Below are 19433 nucleotides of genomic sequence, written 5' to 3'. Positions count from 1 at the left end.
CATATATATATATAGGGATGTATTCATTTCCTTTTTGTATCTTTTATTCTTTGTTCTTTTTAATTTCAGCCCTACGATTTTGTCATCCGACGGTTAGATTGGTGCCACGTGTCATTTAATAATGTAGATTTTCAGTTGAATAATGCACAAAGACTAATAATGCAGATCATCTGGACCGTTGATGAATGAGATCTAACGGCCCATATTAAGAAGAATAAAGGATCTAAGGGATGAATAGGAGAATAACGCTCCCATATATATATATATATATATATATATATATATATATATATATATATATATATATATATATATTAGAGTATTTCTTTTCCACTTAGTAGTATATTACAATTAAAATTACGAATAAAACGAAATTAATGGTTGTTGCAAAATATATTCGTTGGGCTATTATTATTGTTGTTTTAAATTTAAATATTCAAATAAAAGAAAACAAAATAGCGAGAAGGCGTCACGCTGATAATGGCCGCACGACTTGCATACCGATGCATGAAGACTCGTGCATCAACCTCGTGATTATAGATATTCAGTGACGTGTTTAGCTTAAGCACACACGCTAGTGCATGCTTTTTCTTATTCTTTAAACACGACGTTGTGCATGCTCATAAGCATGAAACTCTCTAAAAAAGACAAAAACTTAGATGCGCGCATCGAATTTAATCGAATTTTTCGGTCCTTATAACGAGGCAGGCGCTGTCCCAACTGAACGAGCCACTTTTGTTAAATTTAGAAAGCAAAATCCATTCGTCTCTGCTATAAATAACTCCTTCAACTTCCTCTTTCAACGGTTACTTCTTTCTCCTCTTTCCAACGCTTCTACTAACTTCATATTAATTGACGTCACAATCCTAGAGAGAGAAAAAAGCAAGCGCCATGGATTTCAGCTCGTTCCTGACGTCGCTGGGGACGTCGTTCGTCATTTTCCTGGTGCTGATGTTCCTCTTCGCGTGGCTCTCGAGGCGCCCCTCCAACCACGTCATCTACTATCCGAATCGGATCATGCGAGGGATGGACCCGTACGAAGGTATCCGCCTCACTCGCAACCCGTTTACTTGGATTAAGGAAGCCGTCTCCTCCACCGAAGCTGACGTCATCAAACATTCCGGCGTTGATGCCGCCGTCTACTTCGTCTTCCTCTCCACCGGTACCGTCTACATTACTGTGAATTATCTCAAAATTGAGGTCTAGAATAATGTAGCATCAGACTAATTAGGAAGGAAGCTGCTATCTAAACAGTATCATGAACTTCGCTGTGTGATTAATTTTGCTTATGCTAGGGAATTGGAAAATGTAACTGCAAACTGAACATTCACACTCATGAGCTCGAAATTGGGGGTAGAAGCTAGATCTATCTGTTTTGTGTTCAATTGATGTTTTGCTGTCTGATTTGGTTGTCAATTGGACTGATTAAGTTTAGTTTTATACTGTTATTGATTGATTGATCTGGTGCAGCATTGGGGATACTGGTTTTCTCGGGGATTCTTCTTCTTCCTGTGCTTCTTCCTATTGCCTATACTGCTAAGAACAAAATAGACGCTAATGAAACCACAAGTGAAGGAACTTTCAATGAACTGGACAAGCTATCCATGGGGCATATTGCAGTTAGTACTATTCCTTCTTAGTTTTTGGCGTTGTTGCCTGAATTCATATAAATTTATTTGATTATCGTATTGTGGAATGATGTATTTGCTTAACAACTCTGAATTGTATGGTGGATAACAGCAAAAAAGCGACTGGCTGTGGGCATTTGTGGCAGCTACGTATTGGGTTTCTTTCGTTACGTATTATATACTATGGCGATCGTATAGGCATGTTTCGAATATGAGAGCTGAAGCTCTTATGTCGCCTGAAGTGAAAAATGAGCAGTTTGCTGTCCTTGTTCGAGACATACCTGCTCCCGAGAAAGGTCAAAGCATTAACGAACAGTTGGAGTCGTACTTTAAGGCAATCTATCCAGATACATATTACAAGGCAATGGTGATCACAAACAATAAAGTGGTACTTGCTTTGACACTCTTTTGCATCTCTCCATCAATGTTTTGATTCACCATAGTCTTTCTTTAGGTGTGTGCGTGTTTTCTCACCGGACATTTAGTGATCATATCGCATATTGTAACTTGTCACCTTTTTTTCTCAGGCCAACAAGATTTATGCAGAGTTGGATGGATACAGAAAGAAGCTTGCGCGTGCAGAAGTCATCTATGCCGAGTCTAAAGGGACTGCTAACCCTGAAGGAACGAGGCCGACTACTAGAGCTGGCTTTATGGAGCTTATAGGTAAAAAGGTTGATGCACTAGAGTACTATGATAAAAAGATAAGAGAGTTGGTTCCAAAGTTAGAATCCGAGCAAAAGATAGCCCTGAAAGACAAACAGCAATCTGCAGCTGTGGTTTTCTTCAATAACAGGGTAACTGCAGCAGCCGCTGGACAATGTCTGCACGATACGATGTTGGATAAATGGACAGTCATGGATGCTCCCGAGGCCTGCCAGTTGCTATGGACCAATCTTTCCAAGAATTTCTATGAGAGACTGATCCGGCAATATGTCGTCTATTTCATAGTGTTTCTCACCATCTTCTTTTACATGATACCTATTGGGTTGATTTCAGCATTGACTACTTTAGCAAACCTGGAGAAGTTGGTCCCCTTCTTGAAACCAGTGCTGGAACAGTCTATGATCAGAACAATCCTCGGGGCTTACTTGCCTCAGATTGCACTTATAATATTCTTGGCACTGTTGCCAAGTTTCTTGTTGTTCCTATCCAAGGCCGAGGGCATACCTTCACAGAGTCACGCGGAAAGGGCCGCCTCCGGGAAGTACTACTATTTCTCGGTGCTGAACATATTCATTGGTGTCACAGTAGGTCACACACTTTTCGATTCGTTCAAAGCTATTGAGGATAATCCAAACAGTGTATTCGATGTACTAGCAGCAAGTCTTCCAGGAAGTGCTACATTCTTTTTGACTTTTGTGGCTCTGAAGTAAGACTCCTTTGCCTTTCTCAACTAGTTGTGGTTTGTTTCTTCTTAGTGAGATCATCTCTTTTATCACGATCTTAATGAATCAGTCATTTCTTGCATCTGCTTTTTTTTTAATTTCAAGGGTTCAACGTTGAAAAAAGGGTCTTTTCTTGAACAAATCCTTTTGTTTTGTACTCATGTTTTACATCTTATTTTGAGTTGGCCTGTTCTGGTGAAATTGAACATCATCACCATAATATATCTTCGTCTCGATGGCTTGTAGACAGACTCAAATGCGCTACTGACTTTGTGCCTTCAGGTTCTTTGTCGGATATGGGCTTGAGTTATCACGAATAGTTCCTTTAATAATTTTTCATCTAAAGAAGAAGTATCTCTGCAAGACTGAAGATGAATTGAAAGAAGCTTGGGCTCCGGGTGATCTTAACTATGGGACTAGATTTCCAGATGACATGCTTGTTCTAACAATCGTTCTCTGCTATTCTGTCATAGCCCCGGTAATCCTTCTATTTGGAGTGTTGTACTTTGGTTTGGGATGGCTTGTTCTACGGAATCAGGTGATTCTACTCAAATCTTCTTCCTTCAAGTTATATATTTGAAATGTGTGTATTTATAGTACTAGAAAAATGCATTGTGCAAACATAGGAAAAAGTTAGAGATTTAGCTTCATAGATAAATCATATGACAGTTTTGAAGGATTTTGGATTTGAATATTTGCATAGTTACTTAACACTGACCCCTGCATTTGCCTATGTCCCCATCCACAGGTGCTCAAAGTTTACGTGCCTTCGTACCAGACCTATGGCCGGATGTGGCCCCACATGTACAACCGCGTTGCAGTATCGTTGCTCTTGTATCAAGCCACGATGGTGGGCTACTTCGGTGCAAAGGAGTTCATCTACACTCCCGTTCTGATCCCACTTCCTATTTTGAGCCTCCTCTTCATATACTTCTGCACGATGAAGTACTACCGCTTCTTCCAGTCGACAGCGCTGGACGTTGCCTGCCGGGAACTGAAGGAGACTCCCAATATGGAAGGCGTGTTCAGGTCGTACGTTGCATGTAGCTTGAGTACGGAGAAGACGGCCGAAGTGGTTCAGTTTGTAGATGATTTGGCTCACGTTACCAGACCAGGTTCTGCGGTTTGATGTAACTTACATGTTTCAGGTTTTGTATTATGCTCTTAGAATTGTCTTAATTTCTTGGGTTATAGTAGCATTTTCTTGTAGTTTCCACAAGGTTTGTTGTTGAAAGATTATGTGGTATATATATATCTAGTGGTAGGAAATTTGTATGCCTGAATATGGTGTGTATTTGTGAAATTTAGAGAAAAAATGATCTCCTTTTTCCTGATTATGATTATGGTCTATGTTTTTTATACACATTTTTTATGTGAAACAATGTTTATTCAAATTTGTAGTAATTGTTAACTGTACTTCTAAAATGATACAAGTCCAAGATGTTTTATGTCCATATTTTCAGCTACTAACTATTCGTGCCTCTACTATTATACTCTCCTGCTCTTTTTGTCATTTTGAACTGTCCCAATTTAATAGACTGATTTCATTTTTAACATTATAAAACAATTACAAATATAGTTGGATTAAGTAACGACTTTAAGAGGAAATGGGTATGTAACACATGTTGGATCTGGGAAATTAAATAGATGAAAAATGTAGTTGGGCTTCGTCAAAGTCCTTCGTTGTTCCTAAAGGATCATTGGACCACTTTTAAGCAATCACAAAAGATTGAATTTTCATTTAATAATAATTTAAGATGCACTTTTAATTTTTAATTAATTATAAATAAAAATCTAGCCCTGTAATCCAAATTTTGTGGGAAAACTAATCTTTCGAAGTTGATTAGATGTCTCCAATAAAGTACATTACTTAAGTAGAGTATTGACTATTGCTCGTTTATTTGATTGGATAATCATATTTTAGGCTTTAGCGCTCAAGTTGTTATAGAACAAATATTTCGATTACTTTAGATTGATAATTTATTAGCAGATTTTTTTTACTAAAGAGCTTGTTTGTTTATAAAAAAAGTACTAATAGTGTGGAAAGTATAATTTTTAAACTACAATTCCAGAAAGACTAAAGTCTCAATTTGGTCCTTACTATATTGCATTTTTTTTATTTTGGTCCAAAACATTATCTTTTGAATTATTCGGTCCCTCACATTTAAAATCGGATCACATTTAGTCCGAAATTGACGGATCCGTTAAAATGTAACAGTCAACGAAATTTAAATCAATTTTGACCGGATTAAGATATAATTATGTTTTATTAATGGCTAATATCTAATTAACCTAAAACAAAAAAATTTAAAATATAAAGTAATTTAAAATAAAACAAAAATCAAAATTAAACATAAAAATGAAACATAATTTAGGGTTTTTAAACATAAAAATAAAACATAATTTTTGAACAAAAACGAAAATAACGAACAATTTTTTATTTTTGCAGCATGGATATCGAAGGAATTGAAGGGATGGATGATGACTAGTTAGCCTCTGTATGAGAAAGATTGATTGTTCGTTTTTTCGCATAATAATCAAATCTCCGGCTACCTCCCCATCTTCCTGCCACCACTTGGGCACCTGGAACTTATATTTTATATTCCTAAATATTGCTAATAAAACTTGATCCAATTTTTGTTGATTGAAGTTGTAATGACTATACGTTATTCTATTTACTAGTAGTTTGTTACTGCAAAAGCCCATTTATGCGTCCTCGGCCTCGTCGCCGGCTCTGCCACACAGACGTCCTCCATCTCCTTCTTCCCACTCACTCCTGGGGCTAATTCATCACCATCACCATCAGCCTCAGCATCGGGCGGTGGCGCGACGGAGGAGATGGGAATTTCTTGGTTTTCGGGCAGCGAGGAAATTAGGGGTTTGTGTTAAGGACTCAATTCCTTAACGGTGATCGGCGGCGAATTGCTCGGCGATCAATACAAACTTCCGGCGTCCTGAGATAGGATCGGCGGAGATTCTAGCTTCTGGCTGTGCGCGGAACTCCTCCGTCGGGCAGCGATGAAACTAGGGCTAGAGTAACTCACATTGGTTTGTGGGCAAAAGTAATATTTTTATTCATTGAATGATTAAAATGATAACATCCTCTCCTATTTATAATACTAGAATACTACTATCCTAACTTATTGAATAAGAAAACAAAGATATGGAAAAGATATGGTGAATCAAAAGATACTAAATAGAATAATATCCTATGGATATTCCCTAATAATATGTAGAGGATGATTGTATCAACTCCTCCATCGTTGAAATCCACCTTGTCCTCAAGGTGGGAACCACGAAGCAATAAAGATAGTTGAAAGGCGACGTTGGCGAGACATCTCCTCCTGGATCAAACACACACCGAACAGCTGAGCGTCTCTCTTCATCACCTCCGTAAAAAATCAACAAAGGCGGACTGATGTGGTCATCCAAATTCAATGCTAAAATGGAAAGCTCTGCCACACATCCCTGAACGCGCAAACACGGCTTGTTATTTCGCGGAGGAATCAACCTTGCATCGGCGTCGAGCGACGGTAATCGAGGATTTATACTTGTAACAATACTGACATTCAAATCCACATAGACACAAACAAGTGCTTGCGAACCGGAGTGAGCATCCCCTGTCTTATCCAATTCTTCTGCTTTTAAGTTAAGCTCATCCTCAAACAACCTTCGCTTCTTTTCCATTTCCTCTTGACTGTCCTGTTTTTTCATATCAAATCCAGCCTCGATGTCATCAGCAAGGCTCTGATTCTCCATTATCTTTCTCTTGTTCGGCTTCTCACTCAACACACAGAAATCTTTTTCTGTCGGCTCTAAACTAGATCGAAGGGCTTCGGCTTTATTTTCTTTCTCCAGCAAAGTCGCTACATCATCTTTCATCTCCAATTCCTTGTGTGTTGGAATACTAATATCATCAATCTTCTCGTCATATGCCCCGACACGCACTTGCAGCGGCGTATTGTCGGTCTTGATGATCTCTTCCAGGGACTCATCATTTGGTACAACAAGATTAGCACTCCCATTGTGAGCAACGCTGTCGGGAACATCCTCAGCTAGATTATCGTCATCAATATTCCCCTCAAACAACGCATTCACGCAGGCGAGAAGGGCGGCTTGCTCCAATCTACAAATACGTAGTTTTTTGTTGAAATCACTTACGGCAGCTAGTTGGGTCGGGCAAGGCGAACGAACCTTGAGACTGGGAGCAACAACAGGCAACGTCTTTGTGCGGTGACCCAACGATCTGTCGCGCGGTGGTGGCTGGTACATAGGCTGCGTGTGCAACACTTCCGGCGAATCCCAACAAGTCGGCGAGTGCGGAGGCTGGTCCGGAGTTTGACTGGTCACACGCGTTGGCTGGCTGTACAGGTCCCGCGGTGGCTGTTCGGTGGAGTAGCGGGGCCGGTGGGAGGCGGGCTGGACTCGCAGCGCTCTCACCTCCTCCTGAGGGTGAGGTCGGTCCCAGCACGTCTCTGAGCGTCGGGGCCGGTCAAAGGGCAGGTAGTCGCGCTCCTGCTGTTGCGCCGGTGAACAGCAGCGATTGGTTAGGTGTCTGGGCGGATCCTAGCAACTAGGTGAACGCGGCGGTGGCTGATCATAACCCGAGTATCCCTGCGATGCCCGGTGAGGCGATGGATCCCAACAAGAGGGCTGCCGCGTCGGTGGAGGGTCATAGGGATCGAAATCCTGGAGTTGGTATCTCGGCCGTGGGCGACGATCAGGTGGATCCAAGTGGTGTGAGACGTAGGGTGATTCTGGATCAGACCACGACGGCGAACGGAGTACTTCCACCCGGCTGCTTGGAGGGTCCCAACAGGTTACACGACGAGGTTGGGCCGGCTGGTAGGGACGGAATGACTGTGTGGCCTGAGAGACGTCGTATTGACGACGGCGATAGCCGGCGTAGTCGTATGACATGTCGACGGACTGAGATGATGATCGTCTGACTTCGACGCGGCACGCAGGAATCCTTCCCGTCGGGCGTTGCAGAAGTAGAGTTGTCCGGCGGTTAAAGCTCGGCGGACAGGCGGGACTCGGCAACCAAAGCAGTTGCTGTGCGCGGAATGTTTTCCGTCGGGCAGCTGTGTAGCTTCGGTTCGAGATGGTGGGAGGGTGAGATCATGATGAAAGCACCAGTTGTTAAGGACCTAAATCCCTAACGTTCGGTAGAACGGAGAAAAACTATGATTAGATAAATTCGGCGCCCGTGAGGGTCGGCGGAGGAAGGATCTGGGTGGCTGTGCGCGGGTTCCAACCCGTCGGGCAGCGACTGCAGATCAGATATACGTCCCGGCTGTGCGCGGTGAGATTCCGTCGGGCAGCAGGAGGCGTAGGGATTAAGGATTCAACGTAATATGCAAGGGACTTGGCCAAAATATTTTTATTCATTGAATGATTAAAATGATAATATCCTCTCCTATTTATAATATTAGAATACTAGGAGTACTACCCTAACTTATTATATTGAATAAGAAAACAAAAATATGGAAAATATATGGTGAATCAAAAGATACTAAATAGAATAATATCCTATGGATATTCCCTAATAACATGTAGAGGATGATCGTATCAGTTTGTTGCGGCGGGCCAATTTGTCCCTGCGCTTGGTGTTGGGGGAGTTATTGAGAGAGTCGCCGGAGTTCAAGTGGTCCTCGAAGGCTTCGATGGCTTGGTGGATGAGCTCGCGGTTGGGGGAGGAGTCCCAGCAGAATCAGAAGCTGGTGTAGCAGTGGAAGCAGTCGCAGTCGAAGAGGGGCAGCGAATTGTGGTGGAAGGGGGCTTCTTGTTGGTTGATTGGAGGGATCTGGTGAGCATGTAGGCCAGGACCTCTCGTTCTTCTAGAGAGAAAGGTTACTAGAGTGAGAATGGTGGCGGGGAGGAGTTTGAGGAGAGTGAAGGCGGCGGCGTCTGTGTTGGAAGGGGAAGGGGATGGGGAAGAAGATGAAGTGAAGGGGTGGACATTTTTGTTTTGAAGAGCAAAATTTATAGTTATTAAATGATAATAATAATTAGAAATATGATCTATATATAACTTTAGAATTACATTAAGATTCAGTAAATTATTACTAACTGCCAACATAATAATAGTGATAATAAAATAATAGTTTTATTATTATAATAACTATAATTCATGATTTCGTAACATTAAGTTTTCCAAATACATAAAAAAGCGCTTTTTCACTTGATCGGTGACATTCAAACAAAGAGCAAATCATAATCACTTGATCGCCGGAGATGCTGTATGCAGTCGGTGTGAAATTGGATTTCTTCCATGCTCCATGGCCACCATAATATTGCTTCAGATTGAAGAGCCCGGGTAGAAATGAAATACGATTCAAATCATTTGGTACAAAGGGAGTAATTAACAATTTTATAATTGAACTAAAACACTAAGCCTGAAATTCTCAACCTTCAAAAGAGTGTATAGGTTTCTCATAACCATGCGATTTGCTTGATCCACAGGAAGAGGAAGAGGAAGAGGATCAATGAGACAAATCATGTCGACCTCAAATCTCCCAATTACTTTTGATTGATTTGGTACAATAATTGTTAATATTTGCAGATTACAAAGCAATGATATCGACGAGGGAACATAAGAGCACCCGCAACGCGTGCCGCCGGCGTTCCGCGTGCCGTTCCGCCGGAACGGTTTCGCCGCGGAACGCGTTGCGGCGCTGCATTCCGCTCCCGTCCCGTTCCCATTCCGTGCCGGGTGCCGTCGGCACGTAACGCGGCACGGAACAAGCCGCCACGCGCCTGGGCGACGTGGCCGATCCCCGTGCGTGCGTGCTTCCCACTCGCCGGCCCGCGAGTGGGACACGTCAGCAATGACGCAATAATTATTTTTTTTTATATAAAAATCGAATTTTAAAAAAAAAAAAAATTTTTTTAAACGGTAACATTACCGTTTTTTTTTAACTTTTTCTTAATTTTTTTAATTTTTATTTTTATTTTCTTATTCTATAAATACACCTAATTCATTCATTTTATACACAACTACACATCTATTCTTCCTACATCAACATCAATTTCTCTCCAATTTTCATATTCTATCTCTTCAAAAAATGTCCGGCGACGGCAATTACGGTGGTGGCGGCGCCGGAGGGTGGGATCTCAACGCGTTCGGCGATTGGGAGACCATGTACAACACACTTGGTGGTTCTGGGTCATCGACGCCGGGCACGCAGGGGTCGGCGACGCCGGGTGGGTACCAACCACCCACTTTCGATGTGGATGCCTACGCTCGAGGCTCCCGCTCGCAGCTTTCCCAGGGTTTGTCCCAGATTCGGGAGGATATCCCCGTTGAACCCACTCAGGGAGGAGGCCGAGGCGGTGGAAGCTACAGGGCTGCGTCTGAGGCACCCGAGGAGGATGAGGAGGAGGAGCCGGAGGATCTGGGCCGGCATCCCTACACCAACGAAGAAACAAAGGCGGTGTACACCGCCTGGCTCACCGTCTCATATGATCCCATCGTCGGCAACCAACAAGCCGCCAAGTGCTTCTGGGAAAAGGTCCGTGATGTCTACCACGAGACTAAGCCGAAAGGGGCCCGGAAGCGCAAATATACAATGCTTCGTGCTCACTTTGGCCGAGTCGATTTACAGGTCAAAAAATTCTGCGGGATCTACTCCACCGAAGCGGCGCACTACCAAAGCGGAGCTTCGGGCGCCGGCATACTGAGGGCGGCTTTGCGCGCCTTCCACCAGGACACCGGTGTACAGTTCAAATATGTTGATATTTGGCAGCTCGTCAAGGACGAGGAAAGGTGGGCCGGTGGTGTCCGCTCCAGCTCGGGATCAACCTCAAAGCGGACGAAGCACACGACGAGCGGCCAGTACTCGTCTGGTGACACCGATGCGCCCAGTGATCGTGGCACGCAGGAGGTTGGGGTTACGGCCGCCGAGTACGAGGGATCTAGCCGTGGGCGCCGTCGTCCGCAAGGGACGAAGGCGGCGAAAGCGGCTAGAGCGAGGAAGGGCCGAGGAGAATCAAGCCAGTCGGCCTCGGGATCGGGCTCACAAGGAGGCTCGAACACACTTATGGTGGCGTACATAACCGCCACAATGGCGGACACTTCCCGCTTCTCGTACGCCCAATACACGGCCTGGTGGAACGGAATTGTGCATATGGCAGGACTACTTGGTCTTCCCCCTCCCCCTAAACCTCGACCGCCTCCGGAGGATGATTCGCCGGCGGAGTAGTTTTTTTATTTTCCCACGTTTAATTGTGTGTTTTTTATTGTGTGTTTTTTATTTTTTTAGGATTTGAATTGTGTGTTTTTTTTAATTTTTTTAAGTTTAAGTTGTAATTTTTTTTAATATTGTGTGTTTTTTAATAAAGTATGTTTGTTTTTTAATAAAGTATGTTTGTTTTTTAATAAAGTGTGTTTATTTAATTTAATTTAGTTGGAAATAAAAATAAAAATTGAAATAGAATGAATAGTAATTTAAGGAACGGTTAAGGAACGGTTAAGGAACGGAGGGTTGCAGGTTCCGTTCCTTAGTTAAGGAATGGAGTAAAAAAGTACAGTGGAGCCCTCAAATAGTGGTTTAAGGAACGGTATAGGAACAGCGTTGTGGATGACCTAATAAACAACCGGGCGAAGGGTATAAACAAGATCCACGGTAAGATAAACTTGCTGAAAAATAGACTCACTTATAGATGTCGTAGCAACCACCTTACTCAATGTTCCAAACAGTTTCAAGCCATGCAGATTGTAACGACCTCTGTTGCATATCAGACAACTGACTGGAGCATCAGAGGTTATTGTTTCATGATTCACCTCTCCACTTATTACAACCCGACGCTCCCTAGTTATGGCTCATGATGTTTCAAGCACTGATAAAAACTTCTCTTCTTGCCAGTGTGTAAGCACAATTCTCTTACTAGATCGTGTACTTTGAATGTATGTATGTATGTCTCTCTTATAGTCTATCTAGTATGAGATTTCTTTTTACAAAGCTCCCATAGATATAACGCTCATATTGTCAAAATGTCGTATAAATCCTTCAGCAATCCAAAGTTAAAGAACTTCCTGCGCGTAAATCTCTTCATCTTCTGGAAATGCTCCAAGGAGTAGGAAACATGGCTTTAGCTGAGCAGGCAAGTATCTATAACTCAATGATAATACATTCAAGCATTGCTCATCAATCTCTGTAGGATACAAAATTGATTGTGCAACATTCTCCCAGTAGCCTAGAGCCGTTGGGGACTTCCTGAGATGGCCTCCGACAGCAACAATTGCTAGGGGAAGAAGTCCTTTGCACCGTGCTACTATCTTCTTTGACAACGTCCTTGCTGCTCTGCAAATGCATTTTGACAAAATAGATGCTAACTATTGTCCTCATCAAGAAAACTCATTGCAATACCATAACCACTATTTAAATATATCTTTTAAAAATAAATATTCATATATACTACCTCTGTTCGACAATATGGGGCTCTTAAGCTGTCAATAGGAGTTGTAAATAATAAATAAGTCTCACATGCTATTAACTCATTCTATTCACATTTCATTAGAAAATTGTTTTAAAAGAACCCTCACCAGATCTAAGAATTGGGATGAAACTCATGGCGGCAGTTGAGAGTAGTCACCGATCCTCGGTACAGATTGTCGAGGCAAATGCAACAAACTTCTTCTTGATGTTGATCCATATCGTCGCAGCGACGTGTCTTGAAACCGGAGAGAACGTCGTCTTGGGAGAGGGGGGCGGCGTTGGATTTGGGAAGACAGGAACAAAGTAAGGATATCGGACCTCGGATACATCTTGGGGTGACGTTAATGGACCAGATCCTGATCAGCAACCCACAGGCCACACCATATGGCAAAGGAAGGAGAGAGTCGATCATTAAGCAAGGTCACTTCAACGGCCGAGATCTCAACAATAAGTCCTTCAAGTGCAGCAACTGATTCACACTCATCATTGTCCTAATTTGCTATTCTTCCACGTTTAATATTGCTTCAGATTGAAGAGCACAGAGTCCTAGGCGGCCCGAAATGAAATGCAACTTAAATAACTTGGGACGAATGGAGTAATTAATAATTTTAAGATTAAACTAAAACACAATAAGTGGTGAAAGAAAGTTAAGTGGAATAGCTGACCTTGGAGATGCAAGGAGCAGATGAGTGGAAGTTATTAGGAACTGAGGAGACGCAGAGAAAGATTAGTACTGCTGGTGAGACCCTCTTCTCGAATCTCATTCTTGAAGCTCTCCATTGTTTCCTCGTCACCCCGGAAATATACACTAAGTTGAAGGCTTTCATTAGCAAGCTCCTCTTGTTCCACCAATGTTCTCATTGCTGAAATGGTTGAAGATGCGCTGCAAAATCTCAACTCAATCTGTTCGAGCGTTGCTATTTCTCCTAGGCTTGAAGGAAACTCTATCAATTTACACAAATCTCTTAGATAAAGATATTTGAGGACTGGAAAATGGGAGTTGTCAGCATTCCAACAAACTAAATCACCACAACCATCAATAGTCAAGATTTTCAAGTGACAGAATTTGCCCTCAACAGGGGTCCAAACAGATCCAATGACTGAATTTTGTAGCAATGAAAGCTTTTCAAGATGCGGCAATGATCCAACCATCATTGTCAACTCTTCCCAATCAACACCACAACTAAATAAGCGCAGCTCCCGAAGACAACTTGGGAAAGTGAGGCTCATAGCAAACTCACGCCACTTAGAATTGCCATCAAACTTCAATGATAGGTATTGCAGCTGATGGAGGCAGCCCAGATTGCGGGGACAGTAATAACTACTTACTTCATCACAATAGGATAACTCTAGTTGTCTGACATTGGGGATTCTCTTGCAAACCTCTTCACTAAGCCTGAAATTCTCCACTTTCAAAAGTGTGTATAGATTTCTCATAACCAACTCATTTGCTTCATCCACAGGAAGAGGATCAACGAGACAAATTGTGTCAACCTCAATATGCCTAAGCTGTAGCATCTCCCAAATCCCATAAGGTGCAATCACTTTTGATTGATCCGGTAGAATAATTGTTAATGTTTGCAGATTCCAAAGCAATGATATCGACGAGGGAAGATAATGAAGAACCTGGCTAGGGATATAAGCAAGATATATTTTAAGATACCGCAAGTTAACTTGCTGAAAAATAGACTCACTTGTTAATGTCGAAACAACCTTACTCAATGTTCTCAACAATTTCAAGTTGTACAGATTGTTTATACCGTAACAACCCTTGTTGCATATCAGACAACGGACTGGAGCATCAAAGGTTATCGTTTCACTATTCACCTCTCTATTGATTACAATTTGACGCTCCCTCATCATGGTTCCTGAAGTTTCAAACACAGGTAAAAACTTCTCTTTCTTGGCAGTTTGTTGGCACATTTCTCTTACTAGATCATGTACTTTAAATGTAAGCACGTTTCCCATATAGTCCACCATAACCACAAATATGAGATTTCTCATCAAAAGCTCCCACAAATAATACGCTGCAACATCTTCAAATCTGATATCGTCAAAATGTTCTATAAATCCTTCAGCGATCCAAAGTTTAAAAACATCCTTCACATTAATCTCTTCATCTTCTAGAAATGCTCCAAGGAGTAGGAAACATGGCTTTAGATGAGCAGGCAAGTATCTATAACTCAAAGATAATACATTCAAGCATTGCTCATCGATATCTGTAGAATACAAAATTGATTGTGCTACATTCTCCCAGTAGGATAGAGCCATTGTGGAGTTCCTGAAATGGCCTCCGACAACAACAATTGCTAGGGGAAGTCCTTTGCACCGTGCTACTATCTTCTTTGCAGTTTCCTCCAACTCTAAAGGGCAACCTTGTTGCTCTGCAAATGCATTTTGACAAAATAGATGCCAACTATAGTCCTCATCCAGAAAACCCATTTCAACAAGATCGCCCAAGTGATTGGCTACATCCGCATTCCTAGTAGTCACAACAACTCGACTTCCATTGTTTGTATCCGGAAACAAGGATTTCACATTCATATCATCCCAATCTTCGAGGTTCCACATATCATCTAGAACAATCAAATACCTTAGTCCGAATAAACTCTTGTATAACCTTTCTCGCACCTCACCAACTGTTCCAGTAGTGGATCCCCTCATACAAGACAAGAGTTGTGCCAAAACTTTCTGAATGCTATACTCTTGAGATATTGTTGCCCAAAGGCAAACATCAAAGTGTTGCACGATATATGGATTTTTATATGCATTTATGGCAAGAGTAGTCTTACCGATTCCCCCCATGCCTTCGATGGGGATGACTCGCCGACTCAATGGACCTCTGATGAGCAGATCCAGAAGTTTATTTAAGAAATCATCAAATCCGACCATTGAAGAGGTGAGAAGAGGCGTTGATTGGGCTGTTGTTGATGAATGTGTGGGCGGCTCCAACATTCCACTTCGCACTCTCACGTTTAATGTCTTTGTCCTTATGTAATCCATTCTTTGGGTTACTTTTCTCCTCATGTAATCCATTCCTTGGATTGCTTTGTGCAGATCCAGCAGGAAACGAGATGGTCGAGTGTTTCCACAACGGATATGTGCTTCGATCACATCTTCAGCCACTTGAGCTGCACACACAATTCGCATCTCTAAAGCTTCTGCTGTTTCTCTTCTGGATCCATGAGAATTGTCGTAGCTTTCCATGAAATTCAACAGGAAAAAAACATTATTTGAAAGGGAATTAATTTGTTCTTTCTCAAAGGGAAAGGTATGGTTGGGGTGATTGTCGACAAGGAGTATATTGTTTTGGAGAGATACTAGAGCTGAGAAAGCTGCAGCCATGGATGGATCTCTGATTTCTGGGCTTTTTGAGATAAGTTCGAGAATGAGAAGATTGTTTTTTGATGAGATTTTTTAGTGACATCGGCATATAGCTTGCAGAGCATCATATAGTCAATTAACAACCACTAATTTCATATCCATCCATCTCACTCTAGTACAGATATGGAGTGATTAGAGCATCTCCAGTAAGACTGGACGTCAAATAGCCCTCACATAGCCTTCACACTGCCACATCATCAGCACTACAATTCTCCTGCCACATCAACTGGACATCAAATAGCTTTCACATAGCCTTCACACTACATATCCACATCACTAATAACAATTATATAATTTAATTTACAATCGTATCAACATACAGAATTTAATTTACGAGACAAATACATTTAAATTGAATAATACTATTAAATTTCAAAAAGTACAATAATTTTAAAAAAAATACATTTAAAAAAAATTACATTTAAAAAAATTACATAAATTTACATAAAAACTAACGCCTTGCAATCCTCCGCGCCCACAACTCTTCAACTAAATCCTTTTGGAGTCGAATATGAGCCTCCGTCTGACAAGTATATAGAGTTTTCAACAGAAAAAAAAAAATAAAAAATAAAATCTGACTTCGGTTTGACGCCGATCCAGGACCCACAATGGCGCCGTGAGGATCGGCGTCGGAACCGGCGTCATCGCGCGAATCGGCATGGCCACGCCGATTTCGCCGACACCGGTTCCAATGGTTCGGCGTCAGAACCGGCGTCGGCGAAAAATCGGCGTCGCGATTTTGACGCCGGCATTGGAGATGCTCTTAGCAGGTTTCTCTCCACTAAAATCTACGTTTTCAAATATAATTCCGTTAATTTGTAGTCCACTCAATATGTCATGAGAAACACCTCTTTGTCTCATAAAAATAAGTTTATTTTTTATTTATATCGTCACATAAAAAATATGAGCATTTTTATTAATAAAAAGCTGTCTCAACTCATTACTTATATACATTAATTTATTTACAACTTATACTATTATGGTCCACCATTACAACTTATCTATACCAATAATAATGTGTATCCCACTATTTACTAATACTATTTTAAACTATTCTTCTCCTCGTCCCAATAATAATGGAGTACTATGGACGATGGGAGTATTAAGTTAGGAGGAAAACATGAAAGGAATATGTAATAGTATGTTGAATAATCTGAGGAAGAATAATATAGTTGGGCCTCAAAGTCCAACGTTGTTTCTAAAGGATCATTACCCCAATTAGTTTTTTTAAGCCCAAGAGTGTTCGTTGCAAATTGCAAGTGTTTCTAACTATACTTATCACAGTATAAGAGCATCTCCAATGGCGGCGAGCGGGCCGGCTAGTCGATTTCCGACGCTCGCCGAACCATTGAAACCGGCGAGCGCCATTTCGGCCAAAAAAATCGGCTAACGCTGGCCGATTCACGAGCGCTTGCAGGTCCGCTCGCCGCCATTGCAGGCTCAGGACCGGCGAGCGAATTTAAATTTTTTTTAAATAATGTACTTTTTTAAAATTAATGTATTTTTTTAATGTAAATTTTTTTAAAATTAATGTATTTTTTATTGTACTTTTTTTTTAATTTAAATAATATTATTGAGTTTTCCCGTATCTGTGTCATACATTTAATTCCGTATTTTGTGTGATTGTCAATTATTTGTTTTATATAATTAGGGGTGATATGTGGCTAGGCTATTGCTGGACTATTTGCTTGTCCTGATGATGTGACAGGAGGAGTTTGTGGCTGAGCTATTGCTGGGCAAAAGCCACTGGAGATGCCCTAAAGCTGTGGACGACAAAAAAATTAAGACAACTTTGTTCAGAACGGAAATGATGAAATGAAGACATAATTGGAATCTTGGTGTATCAACAAACGCATAAAAGCAAATTGTTTTAACAGATCCCTCACCAGATTTAAGAATTGATGAAACAACTAATAACGATACAATAAAAAAAATTCGTTTAGTTCAAAGAATTATATATCGACCATTAAAAGTTTGATAAAAAAAAATAGATTTCAACCTACCCGAACTCGTATATCTGGTAACCAATACCCGGCGATTTTCCGATATTCAGTAGGAAAACCCTATATTTCAATGAAGTCAGGCAATGCTAAACCACGCATGAAATACAGTCTGACTAGAATTAATTCTTTCTCCTTTTAAGTTATTTTGGCTTTTGTATTTTTAATTAAGTTATATTAGTATCATATTTAATTTTGTTGTATAAATGTGTATGTCCTTATTAATATTACATTTTACTAGTTAAATTATGTTAATTTTTATATAAAAATAGATATTATAGATTTATAACAATTAAATTTGTTTTTTAATTTAAAAAAATAATGTGATGCATAAAATTGATAACTTGTTAGCTACCAACATATGGAAAAAGGCTATTTTATTGATTGTCAATAGTAGTAATTACACATCTCAACATAAGCTGACATTCAAACTAGGAGAGAATCACAATCACTTGATCGCCGGAGCTTTGCAGAGAGGGCAGAAGTTCTCACCGCAGATCGAGGCATATGCAGCAAACTTCTTCTTCATCTTGATCATTATCGTCGCGGCGACGTGTCTTGAAACAGGAGAGAATGTCGACTTCAGGCGAATCCACGTGGCCTTGGGATTGAGTGGCGTTGCGGTGGCGTTAACCAACCAGACCCTGACCACGACGTCGTAGCCTTGAAAGTCCAAGACCTTAAGAGTAACTCCATCATGCGGCGCTGCTTGATCACAACTGTTCATAATCGTCGCGTACTCCTCTAACTCCTCCGCGCCCACTGGCCACCGTAAAATCGCTACCGGCTCAAGAGTATATGTCTGCTCCATCGCCTTTGATTTTGGTATGAAATTTGATAGAGAAAGATAAGCTTTAGGGTTTTGAGAAGTGTGACGAATGGCTTGAGCGTTGAGGATATATATAAGGTTGCTTTAGCTCAAATTATATTAATATTTTGGGAACAATCTGATTTTGTGTTTTCATTATGGAAATTTTCATGATTGAGACTCACATGGAAAGTATCTTTTGTTTCTATAATTGAAATTGGATTTTGATTTTTCAGGTGCATTCTATCTAATGGCGATACTTTCCTTATTTATAATAATATCAAGAATAATTTATTATTCAAAGTGTGACAAATTTATTTGAAGGCCATATCTTACAAAATAAATTTTGAAATAAAAAATTGAAACTTTTTTAATATGAAAGGAAATTACAATAGCCAATGCCGATCGAGAGAGGATATGTGTCGATCGAACAGATTGCATATAACTAATATCATTGAAATATTACCATAAAAGCGTTTTTCTCCAATTTAGTTATATTCGTACTAAATTTTTGTCACTAATTGGAGTCTCTTACTTAATTTTGAAGTTTTGGGATAATTGGCGTCTCCGCTATTATTGACGTGGTGGATGATAATTTGTTGTTTAGTTGGGTTTGGATTTGGATACGATAATGTCAAAGACGATGTACATTTTCCTTATTTATTATATCAAGATTAATTTAATCAAACTATCAACTTATCTTAAGGCCATATAGTATTTATTCTACTACTTAAACAAATCAGATATAAAATAAGTTAACTTTTAGTCGAATATTGCCTTATTTT

The 19433-nt window shown here is 40.8% G+C and overlaps 3 protein-coding genes across 5 annotated transcripts; 1 reads left to right on the top strand and 2 right to left on the bottom strand.

The window, feature by feature from the left end:
• Nucleotides 1-799: 799 nt before the first annotated feature.
• LOC121754140 (CSC1-like protein ERD4) lies at nt 800-4353 on the top strand. Its single transcript, XM_042149484.1, has 6 exons — nt 800-1162; nt 1471-1619; nt 1741-2016; nt 2156-3000; nt 3299-3554; nt 3765-4353. Exons 1-6 carry the CDS (start codon nt 892-894, stop codon nt 4143-4145), a joined length of 2178 nt encoding a protein of 725 aa, XP_042005418.1. The 5' UTR covers nt 800-891; the 3' UTR covers nt 4146-4353.
• Nucleotides 4354-11628: 7275 nt separating this feature from the next.
• On the bottom strand, nt 11629-15909 carry LOC121755622 (putative late blight resistance protein homolog R1B-14). 3 transcript variants are annotated; one of them, XR_006040840.1, is made up of 3 exons: nt 13122-15909; nt 12564-13002; nt 11629-12321 (listed from the first exon to the last, which is right to left on the bottom strand). XR_006040840.1 is itself a non-coding variant. In XM_042150940.1 (2 exons), exon 1 carries the CDS (start codon nt 15799-15801, stop codon nt 13156-13158), a length of 2646 nt encoding a protein of 881 aa, XP_042006874.1. In that variant the 5' UTR covers nt 15802-15909; the 3' UTR covers nt 12379-13002; nt 13122-13155. The 3 variants fall into 3 exon arrangements, 1 of the variants encoding a protein (XP_042006874.1); XR_006040841.1 differs by having other exon boundaries at nt 11629-12316; XM_042150940.1 differs by lacking the exon at nt 11629-12321 and having other exon boundaries at nt 12379-13002.
• Nucleotides 15910-15916: 7 nt separating this feature from the next.
• LOC121756055 lies at nt 15917-18686 on the bottom strand. Its single transcript, XM_042151512.1, has 3 exons — nt 18333-18686; nt 17563-17603; nt 15917-15952 (listed from the first exon to the last, which is right to left on the bottom strand). The coding sequence occupies exons 1-3, from the start codon at nt 18649-18651 to the stop codon at nt 15917-15919; spliced, it is 396 nt and encodes a 131-aa protein (XP_042007446.1). The 5' UTR covers nt 18652-18686.
• Between the last annotated feature and the right edge of the window lie 747 nt (nt 18687-19433).

Source organism: Salvia splendens, chromosome 11 (assembly GCF_004379255.2).
Source record: "Salvia splendens isolate huo1 chromosome 11, SspV2, whole genome shotgun sequence".
Lineage (NCBI taxonomy): Eukaryota > Viridiplantae > Streptophyta > Magnoliopsida > Lamiales > Lamiaceae > Salvia > Salvia splendens.
This window is presented reverse-complemented; position numbering and strand designations above follow the sequence as displayed.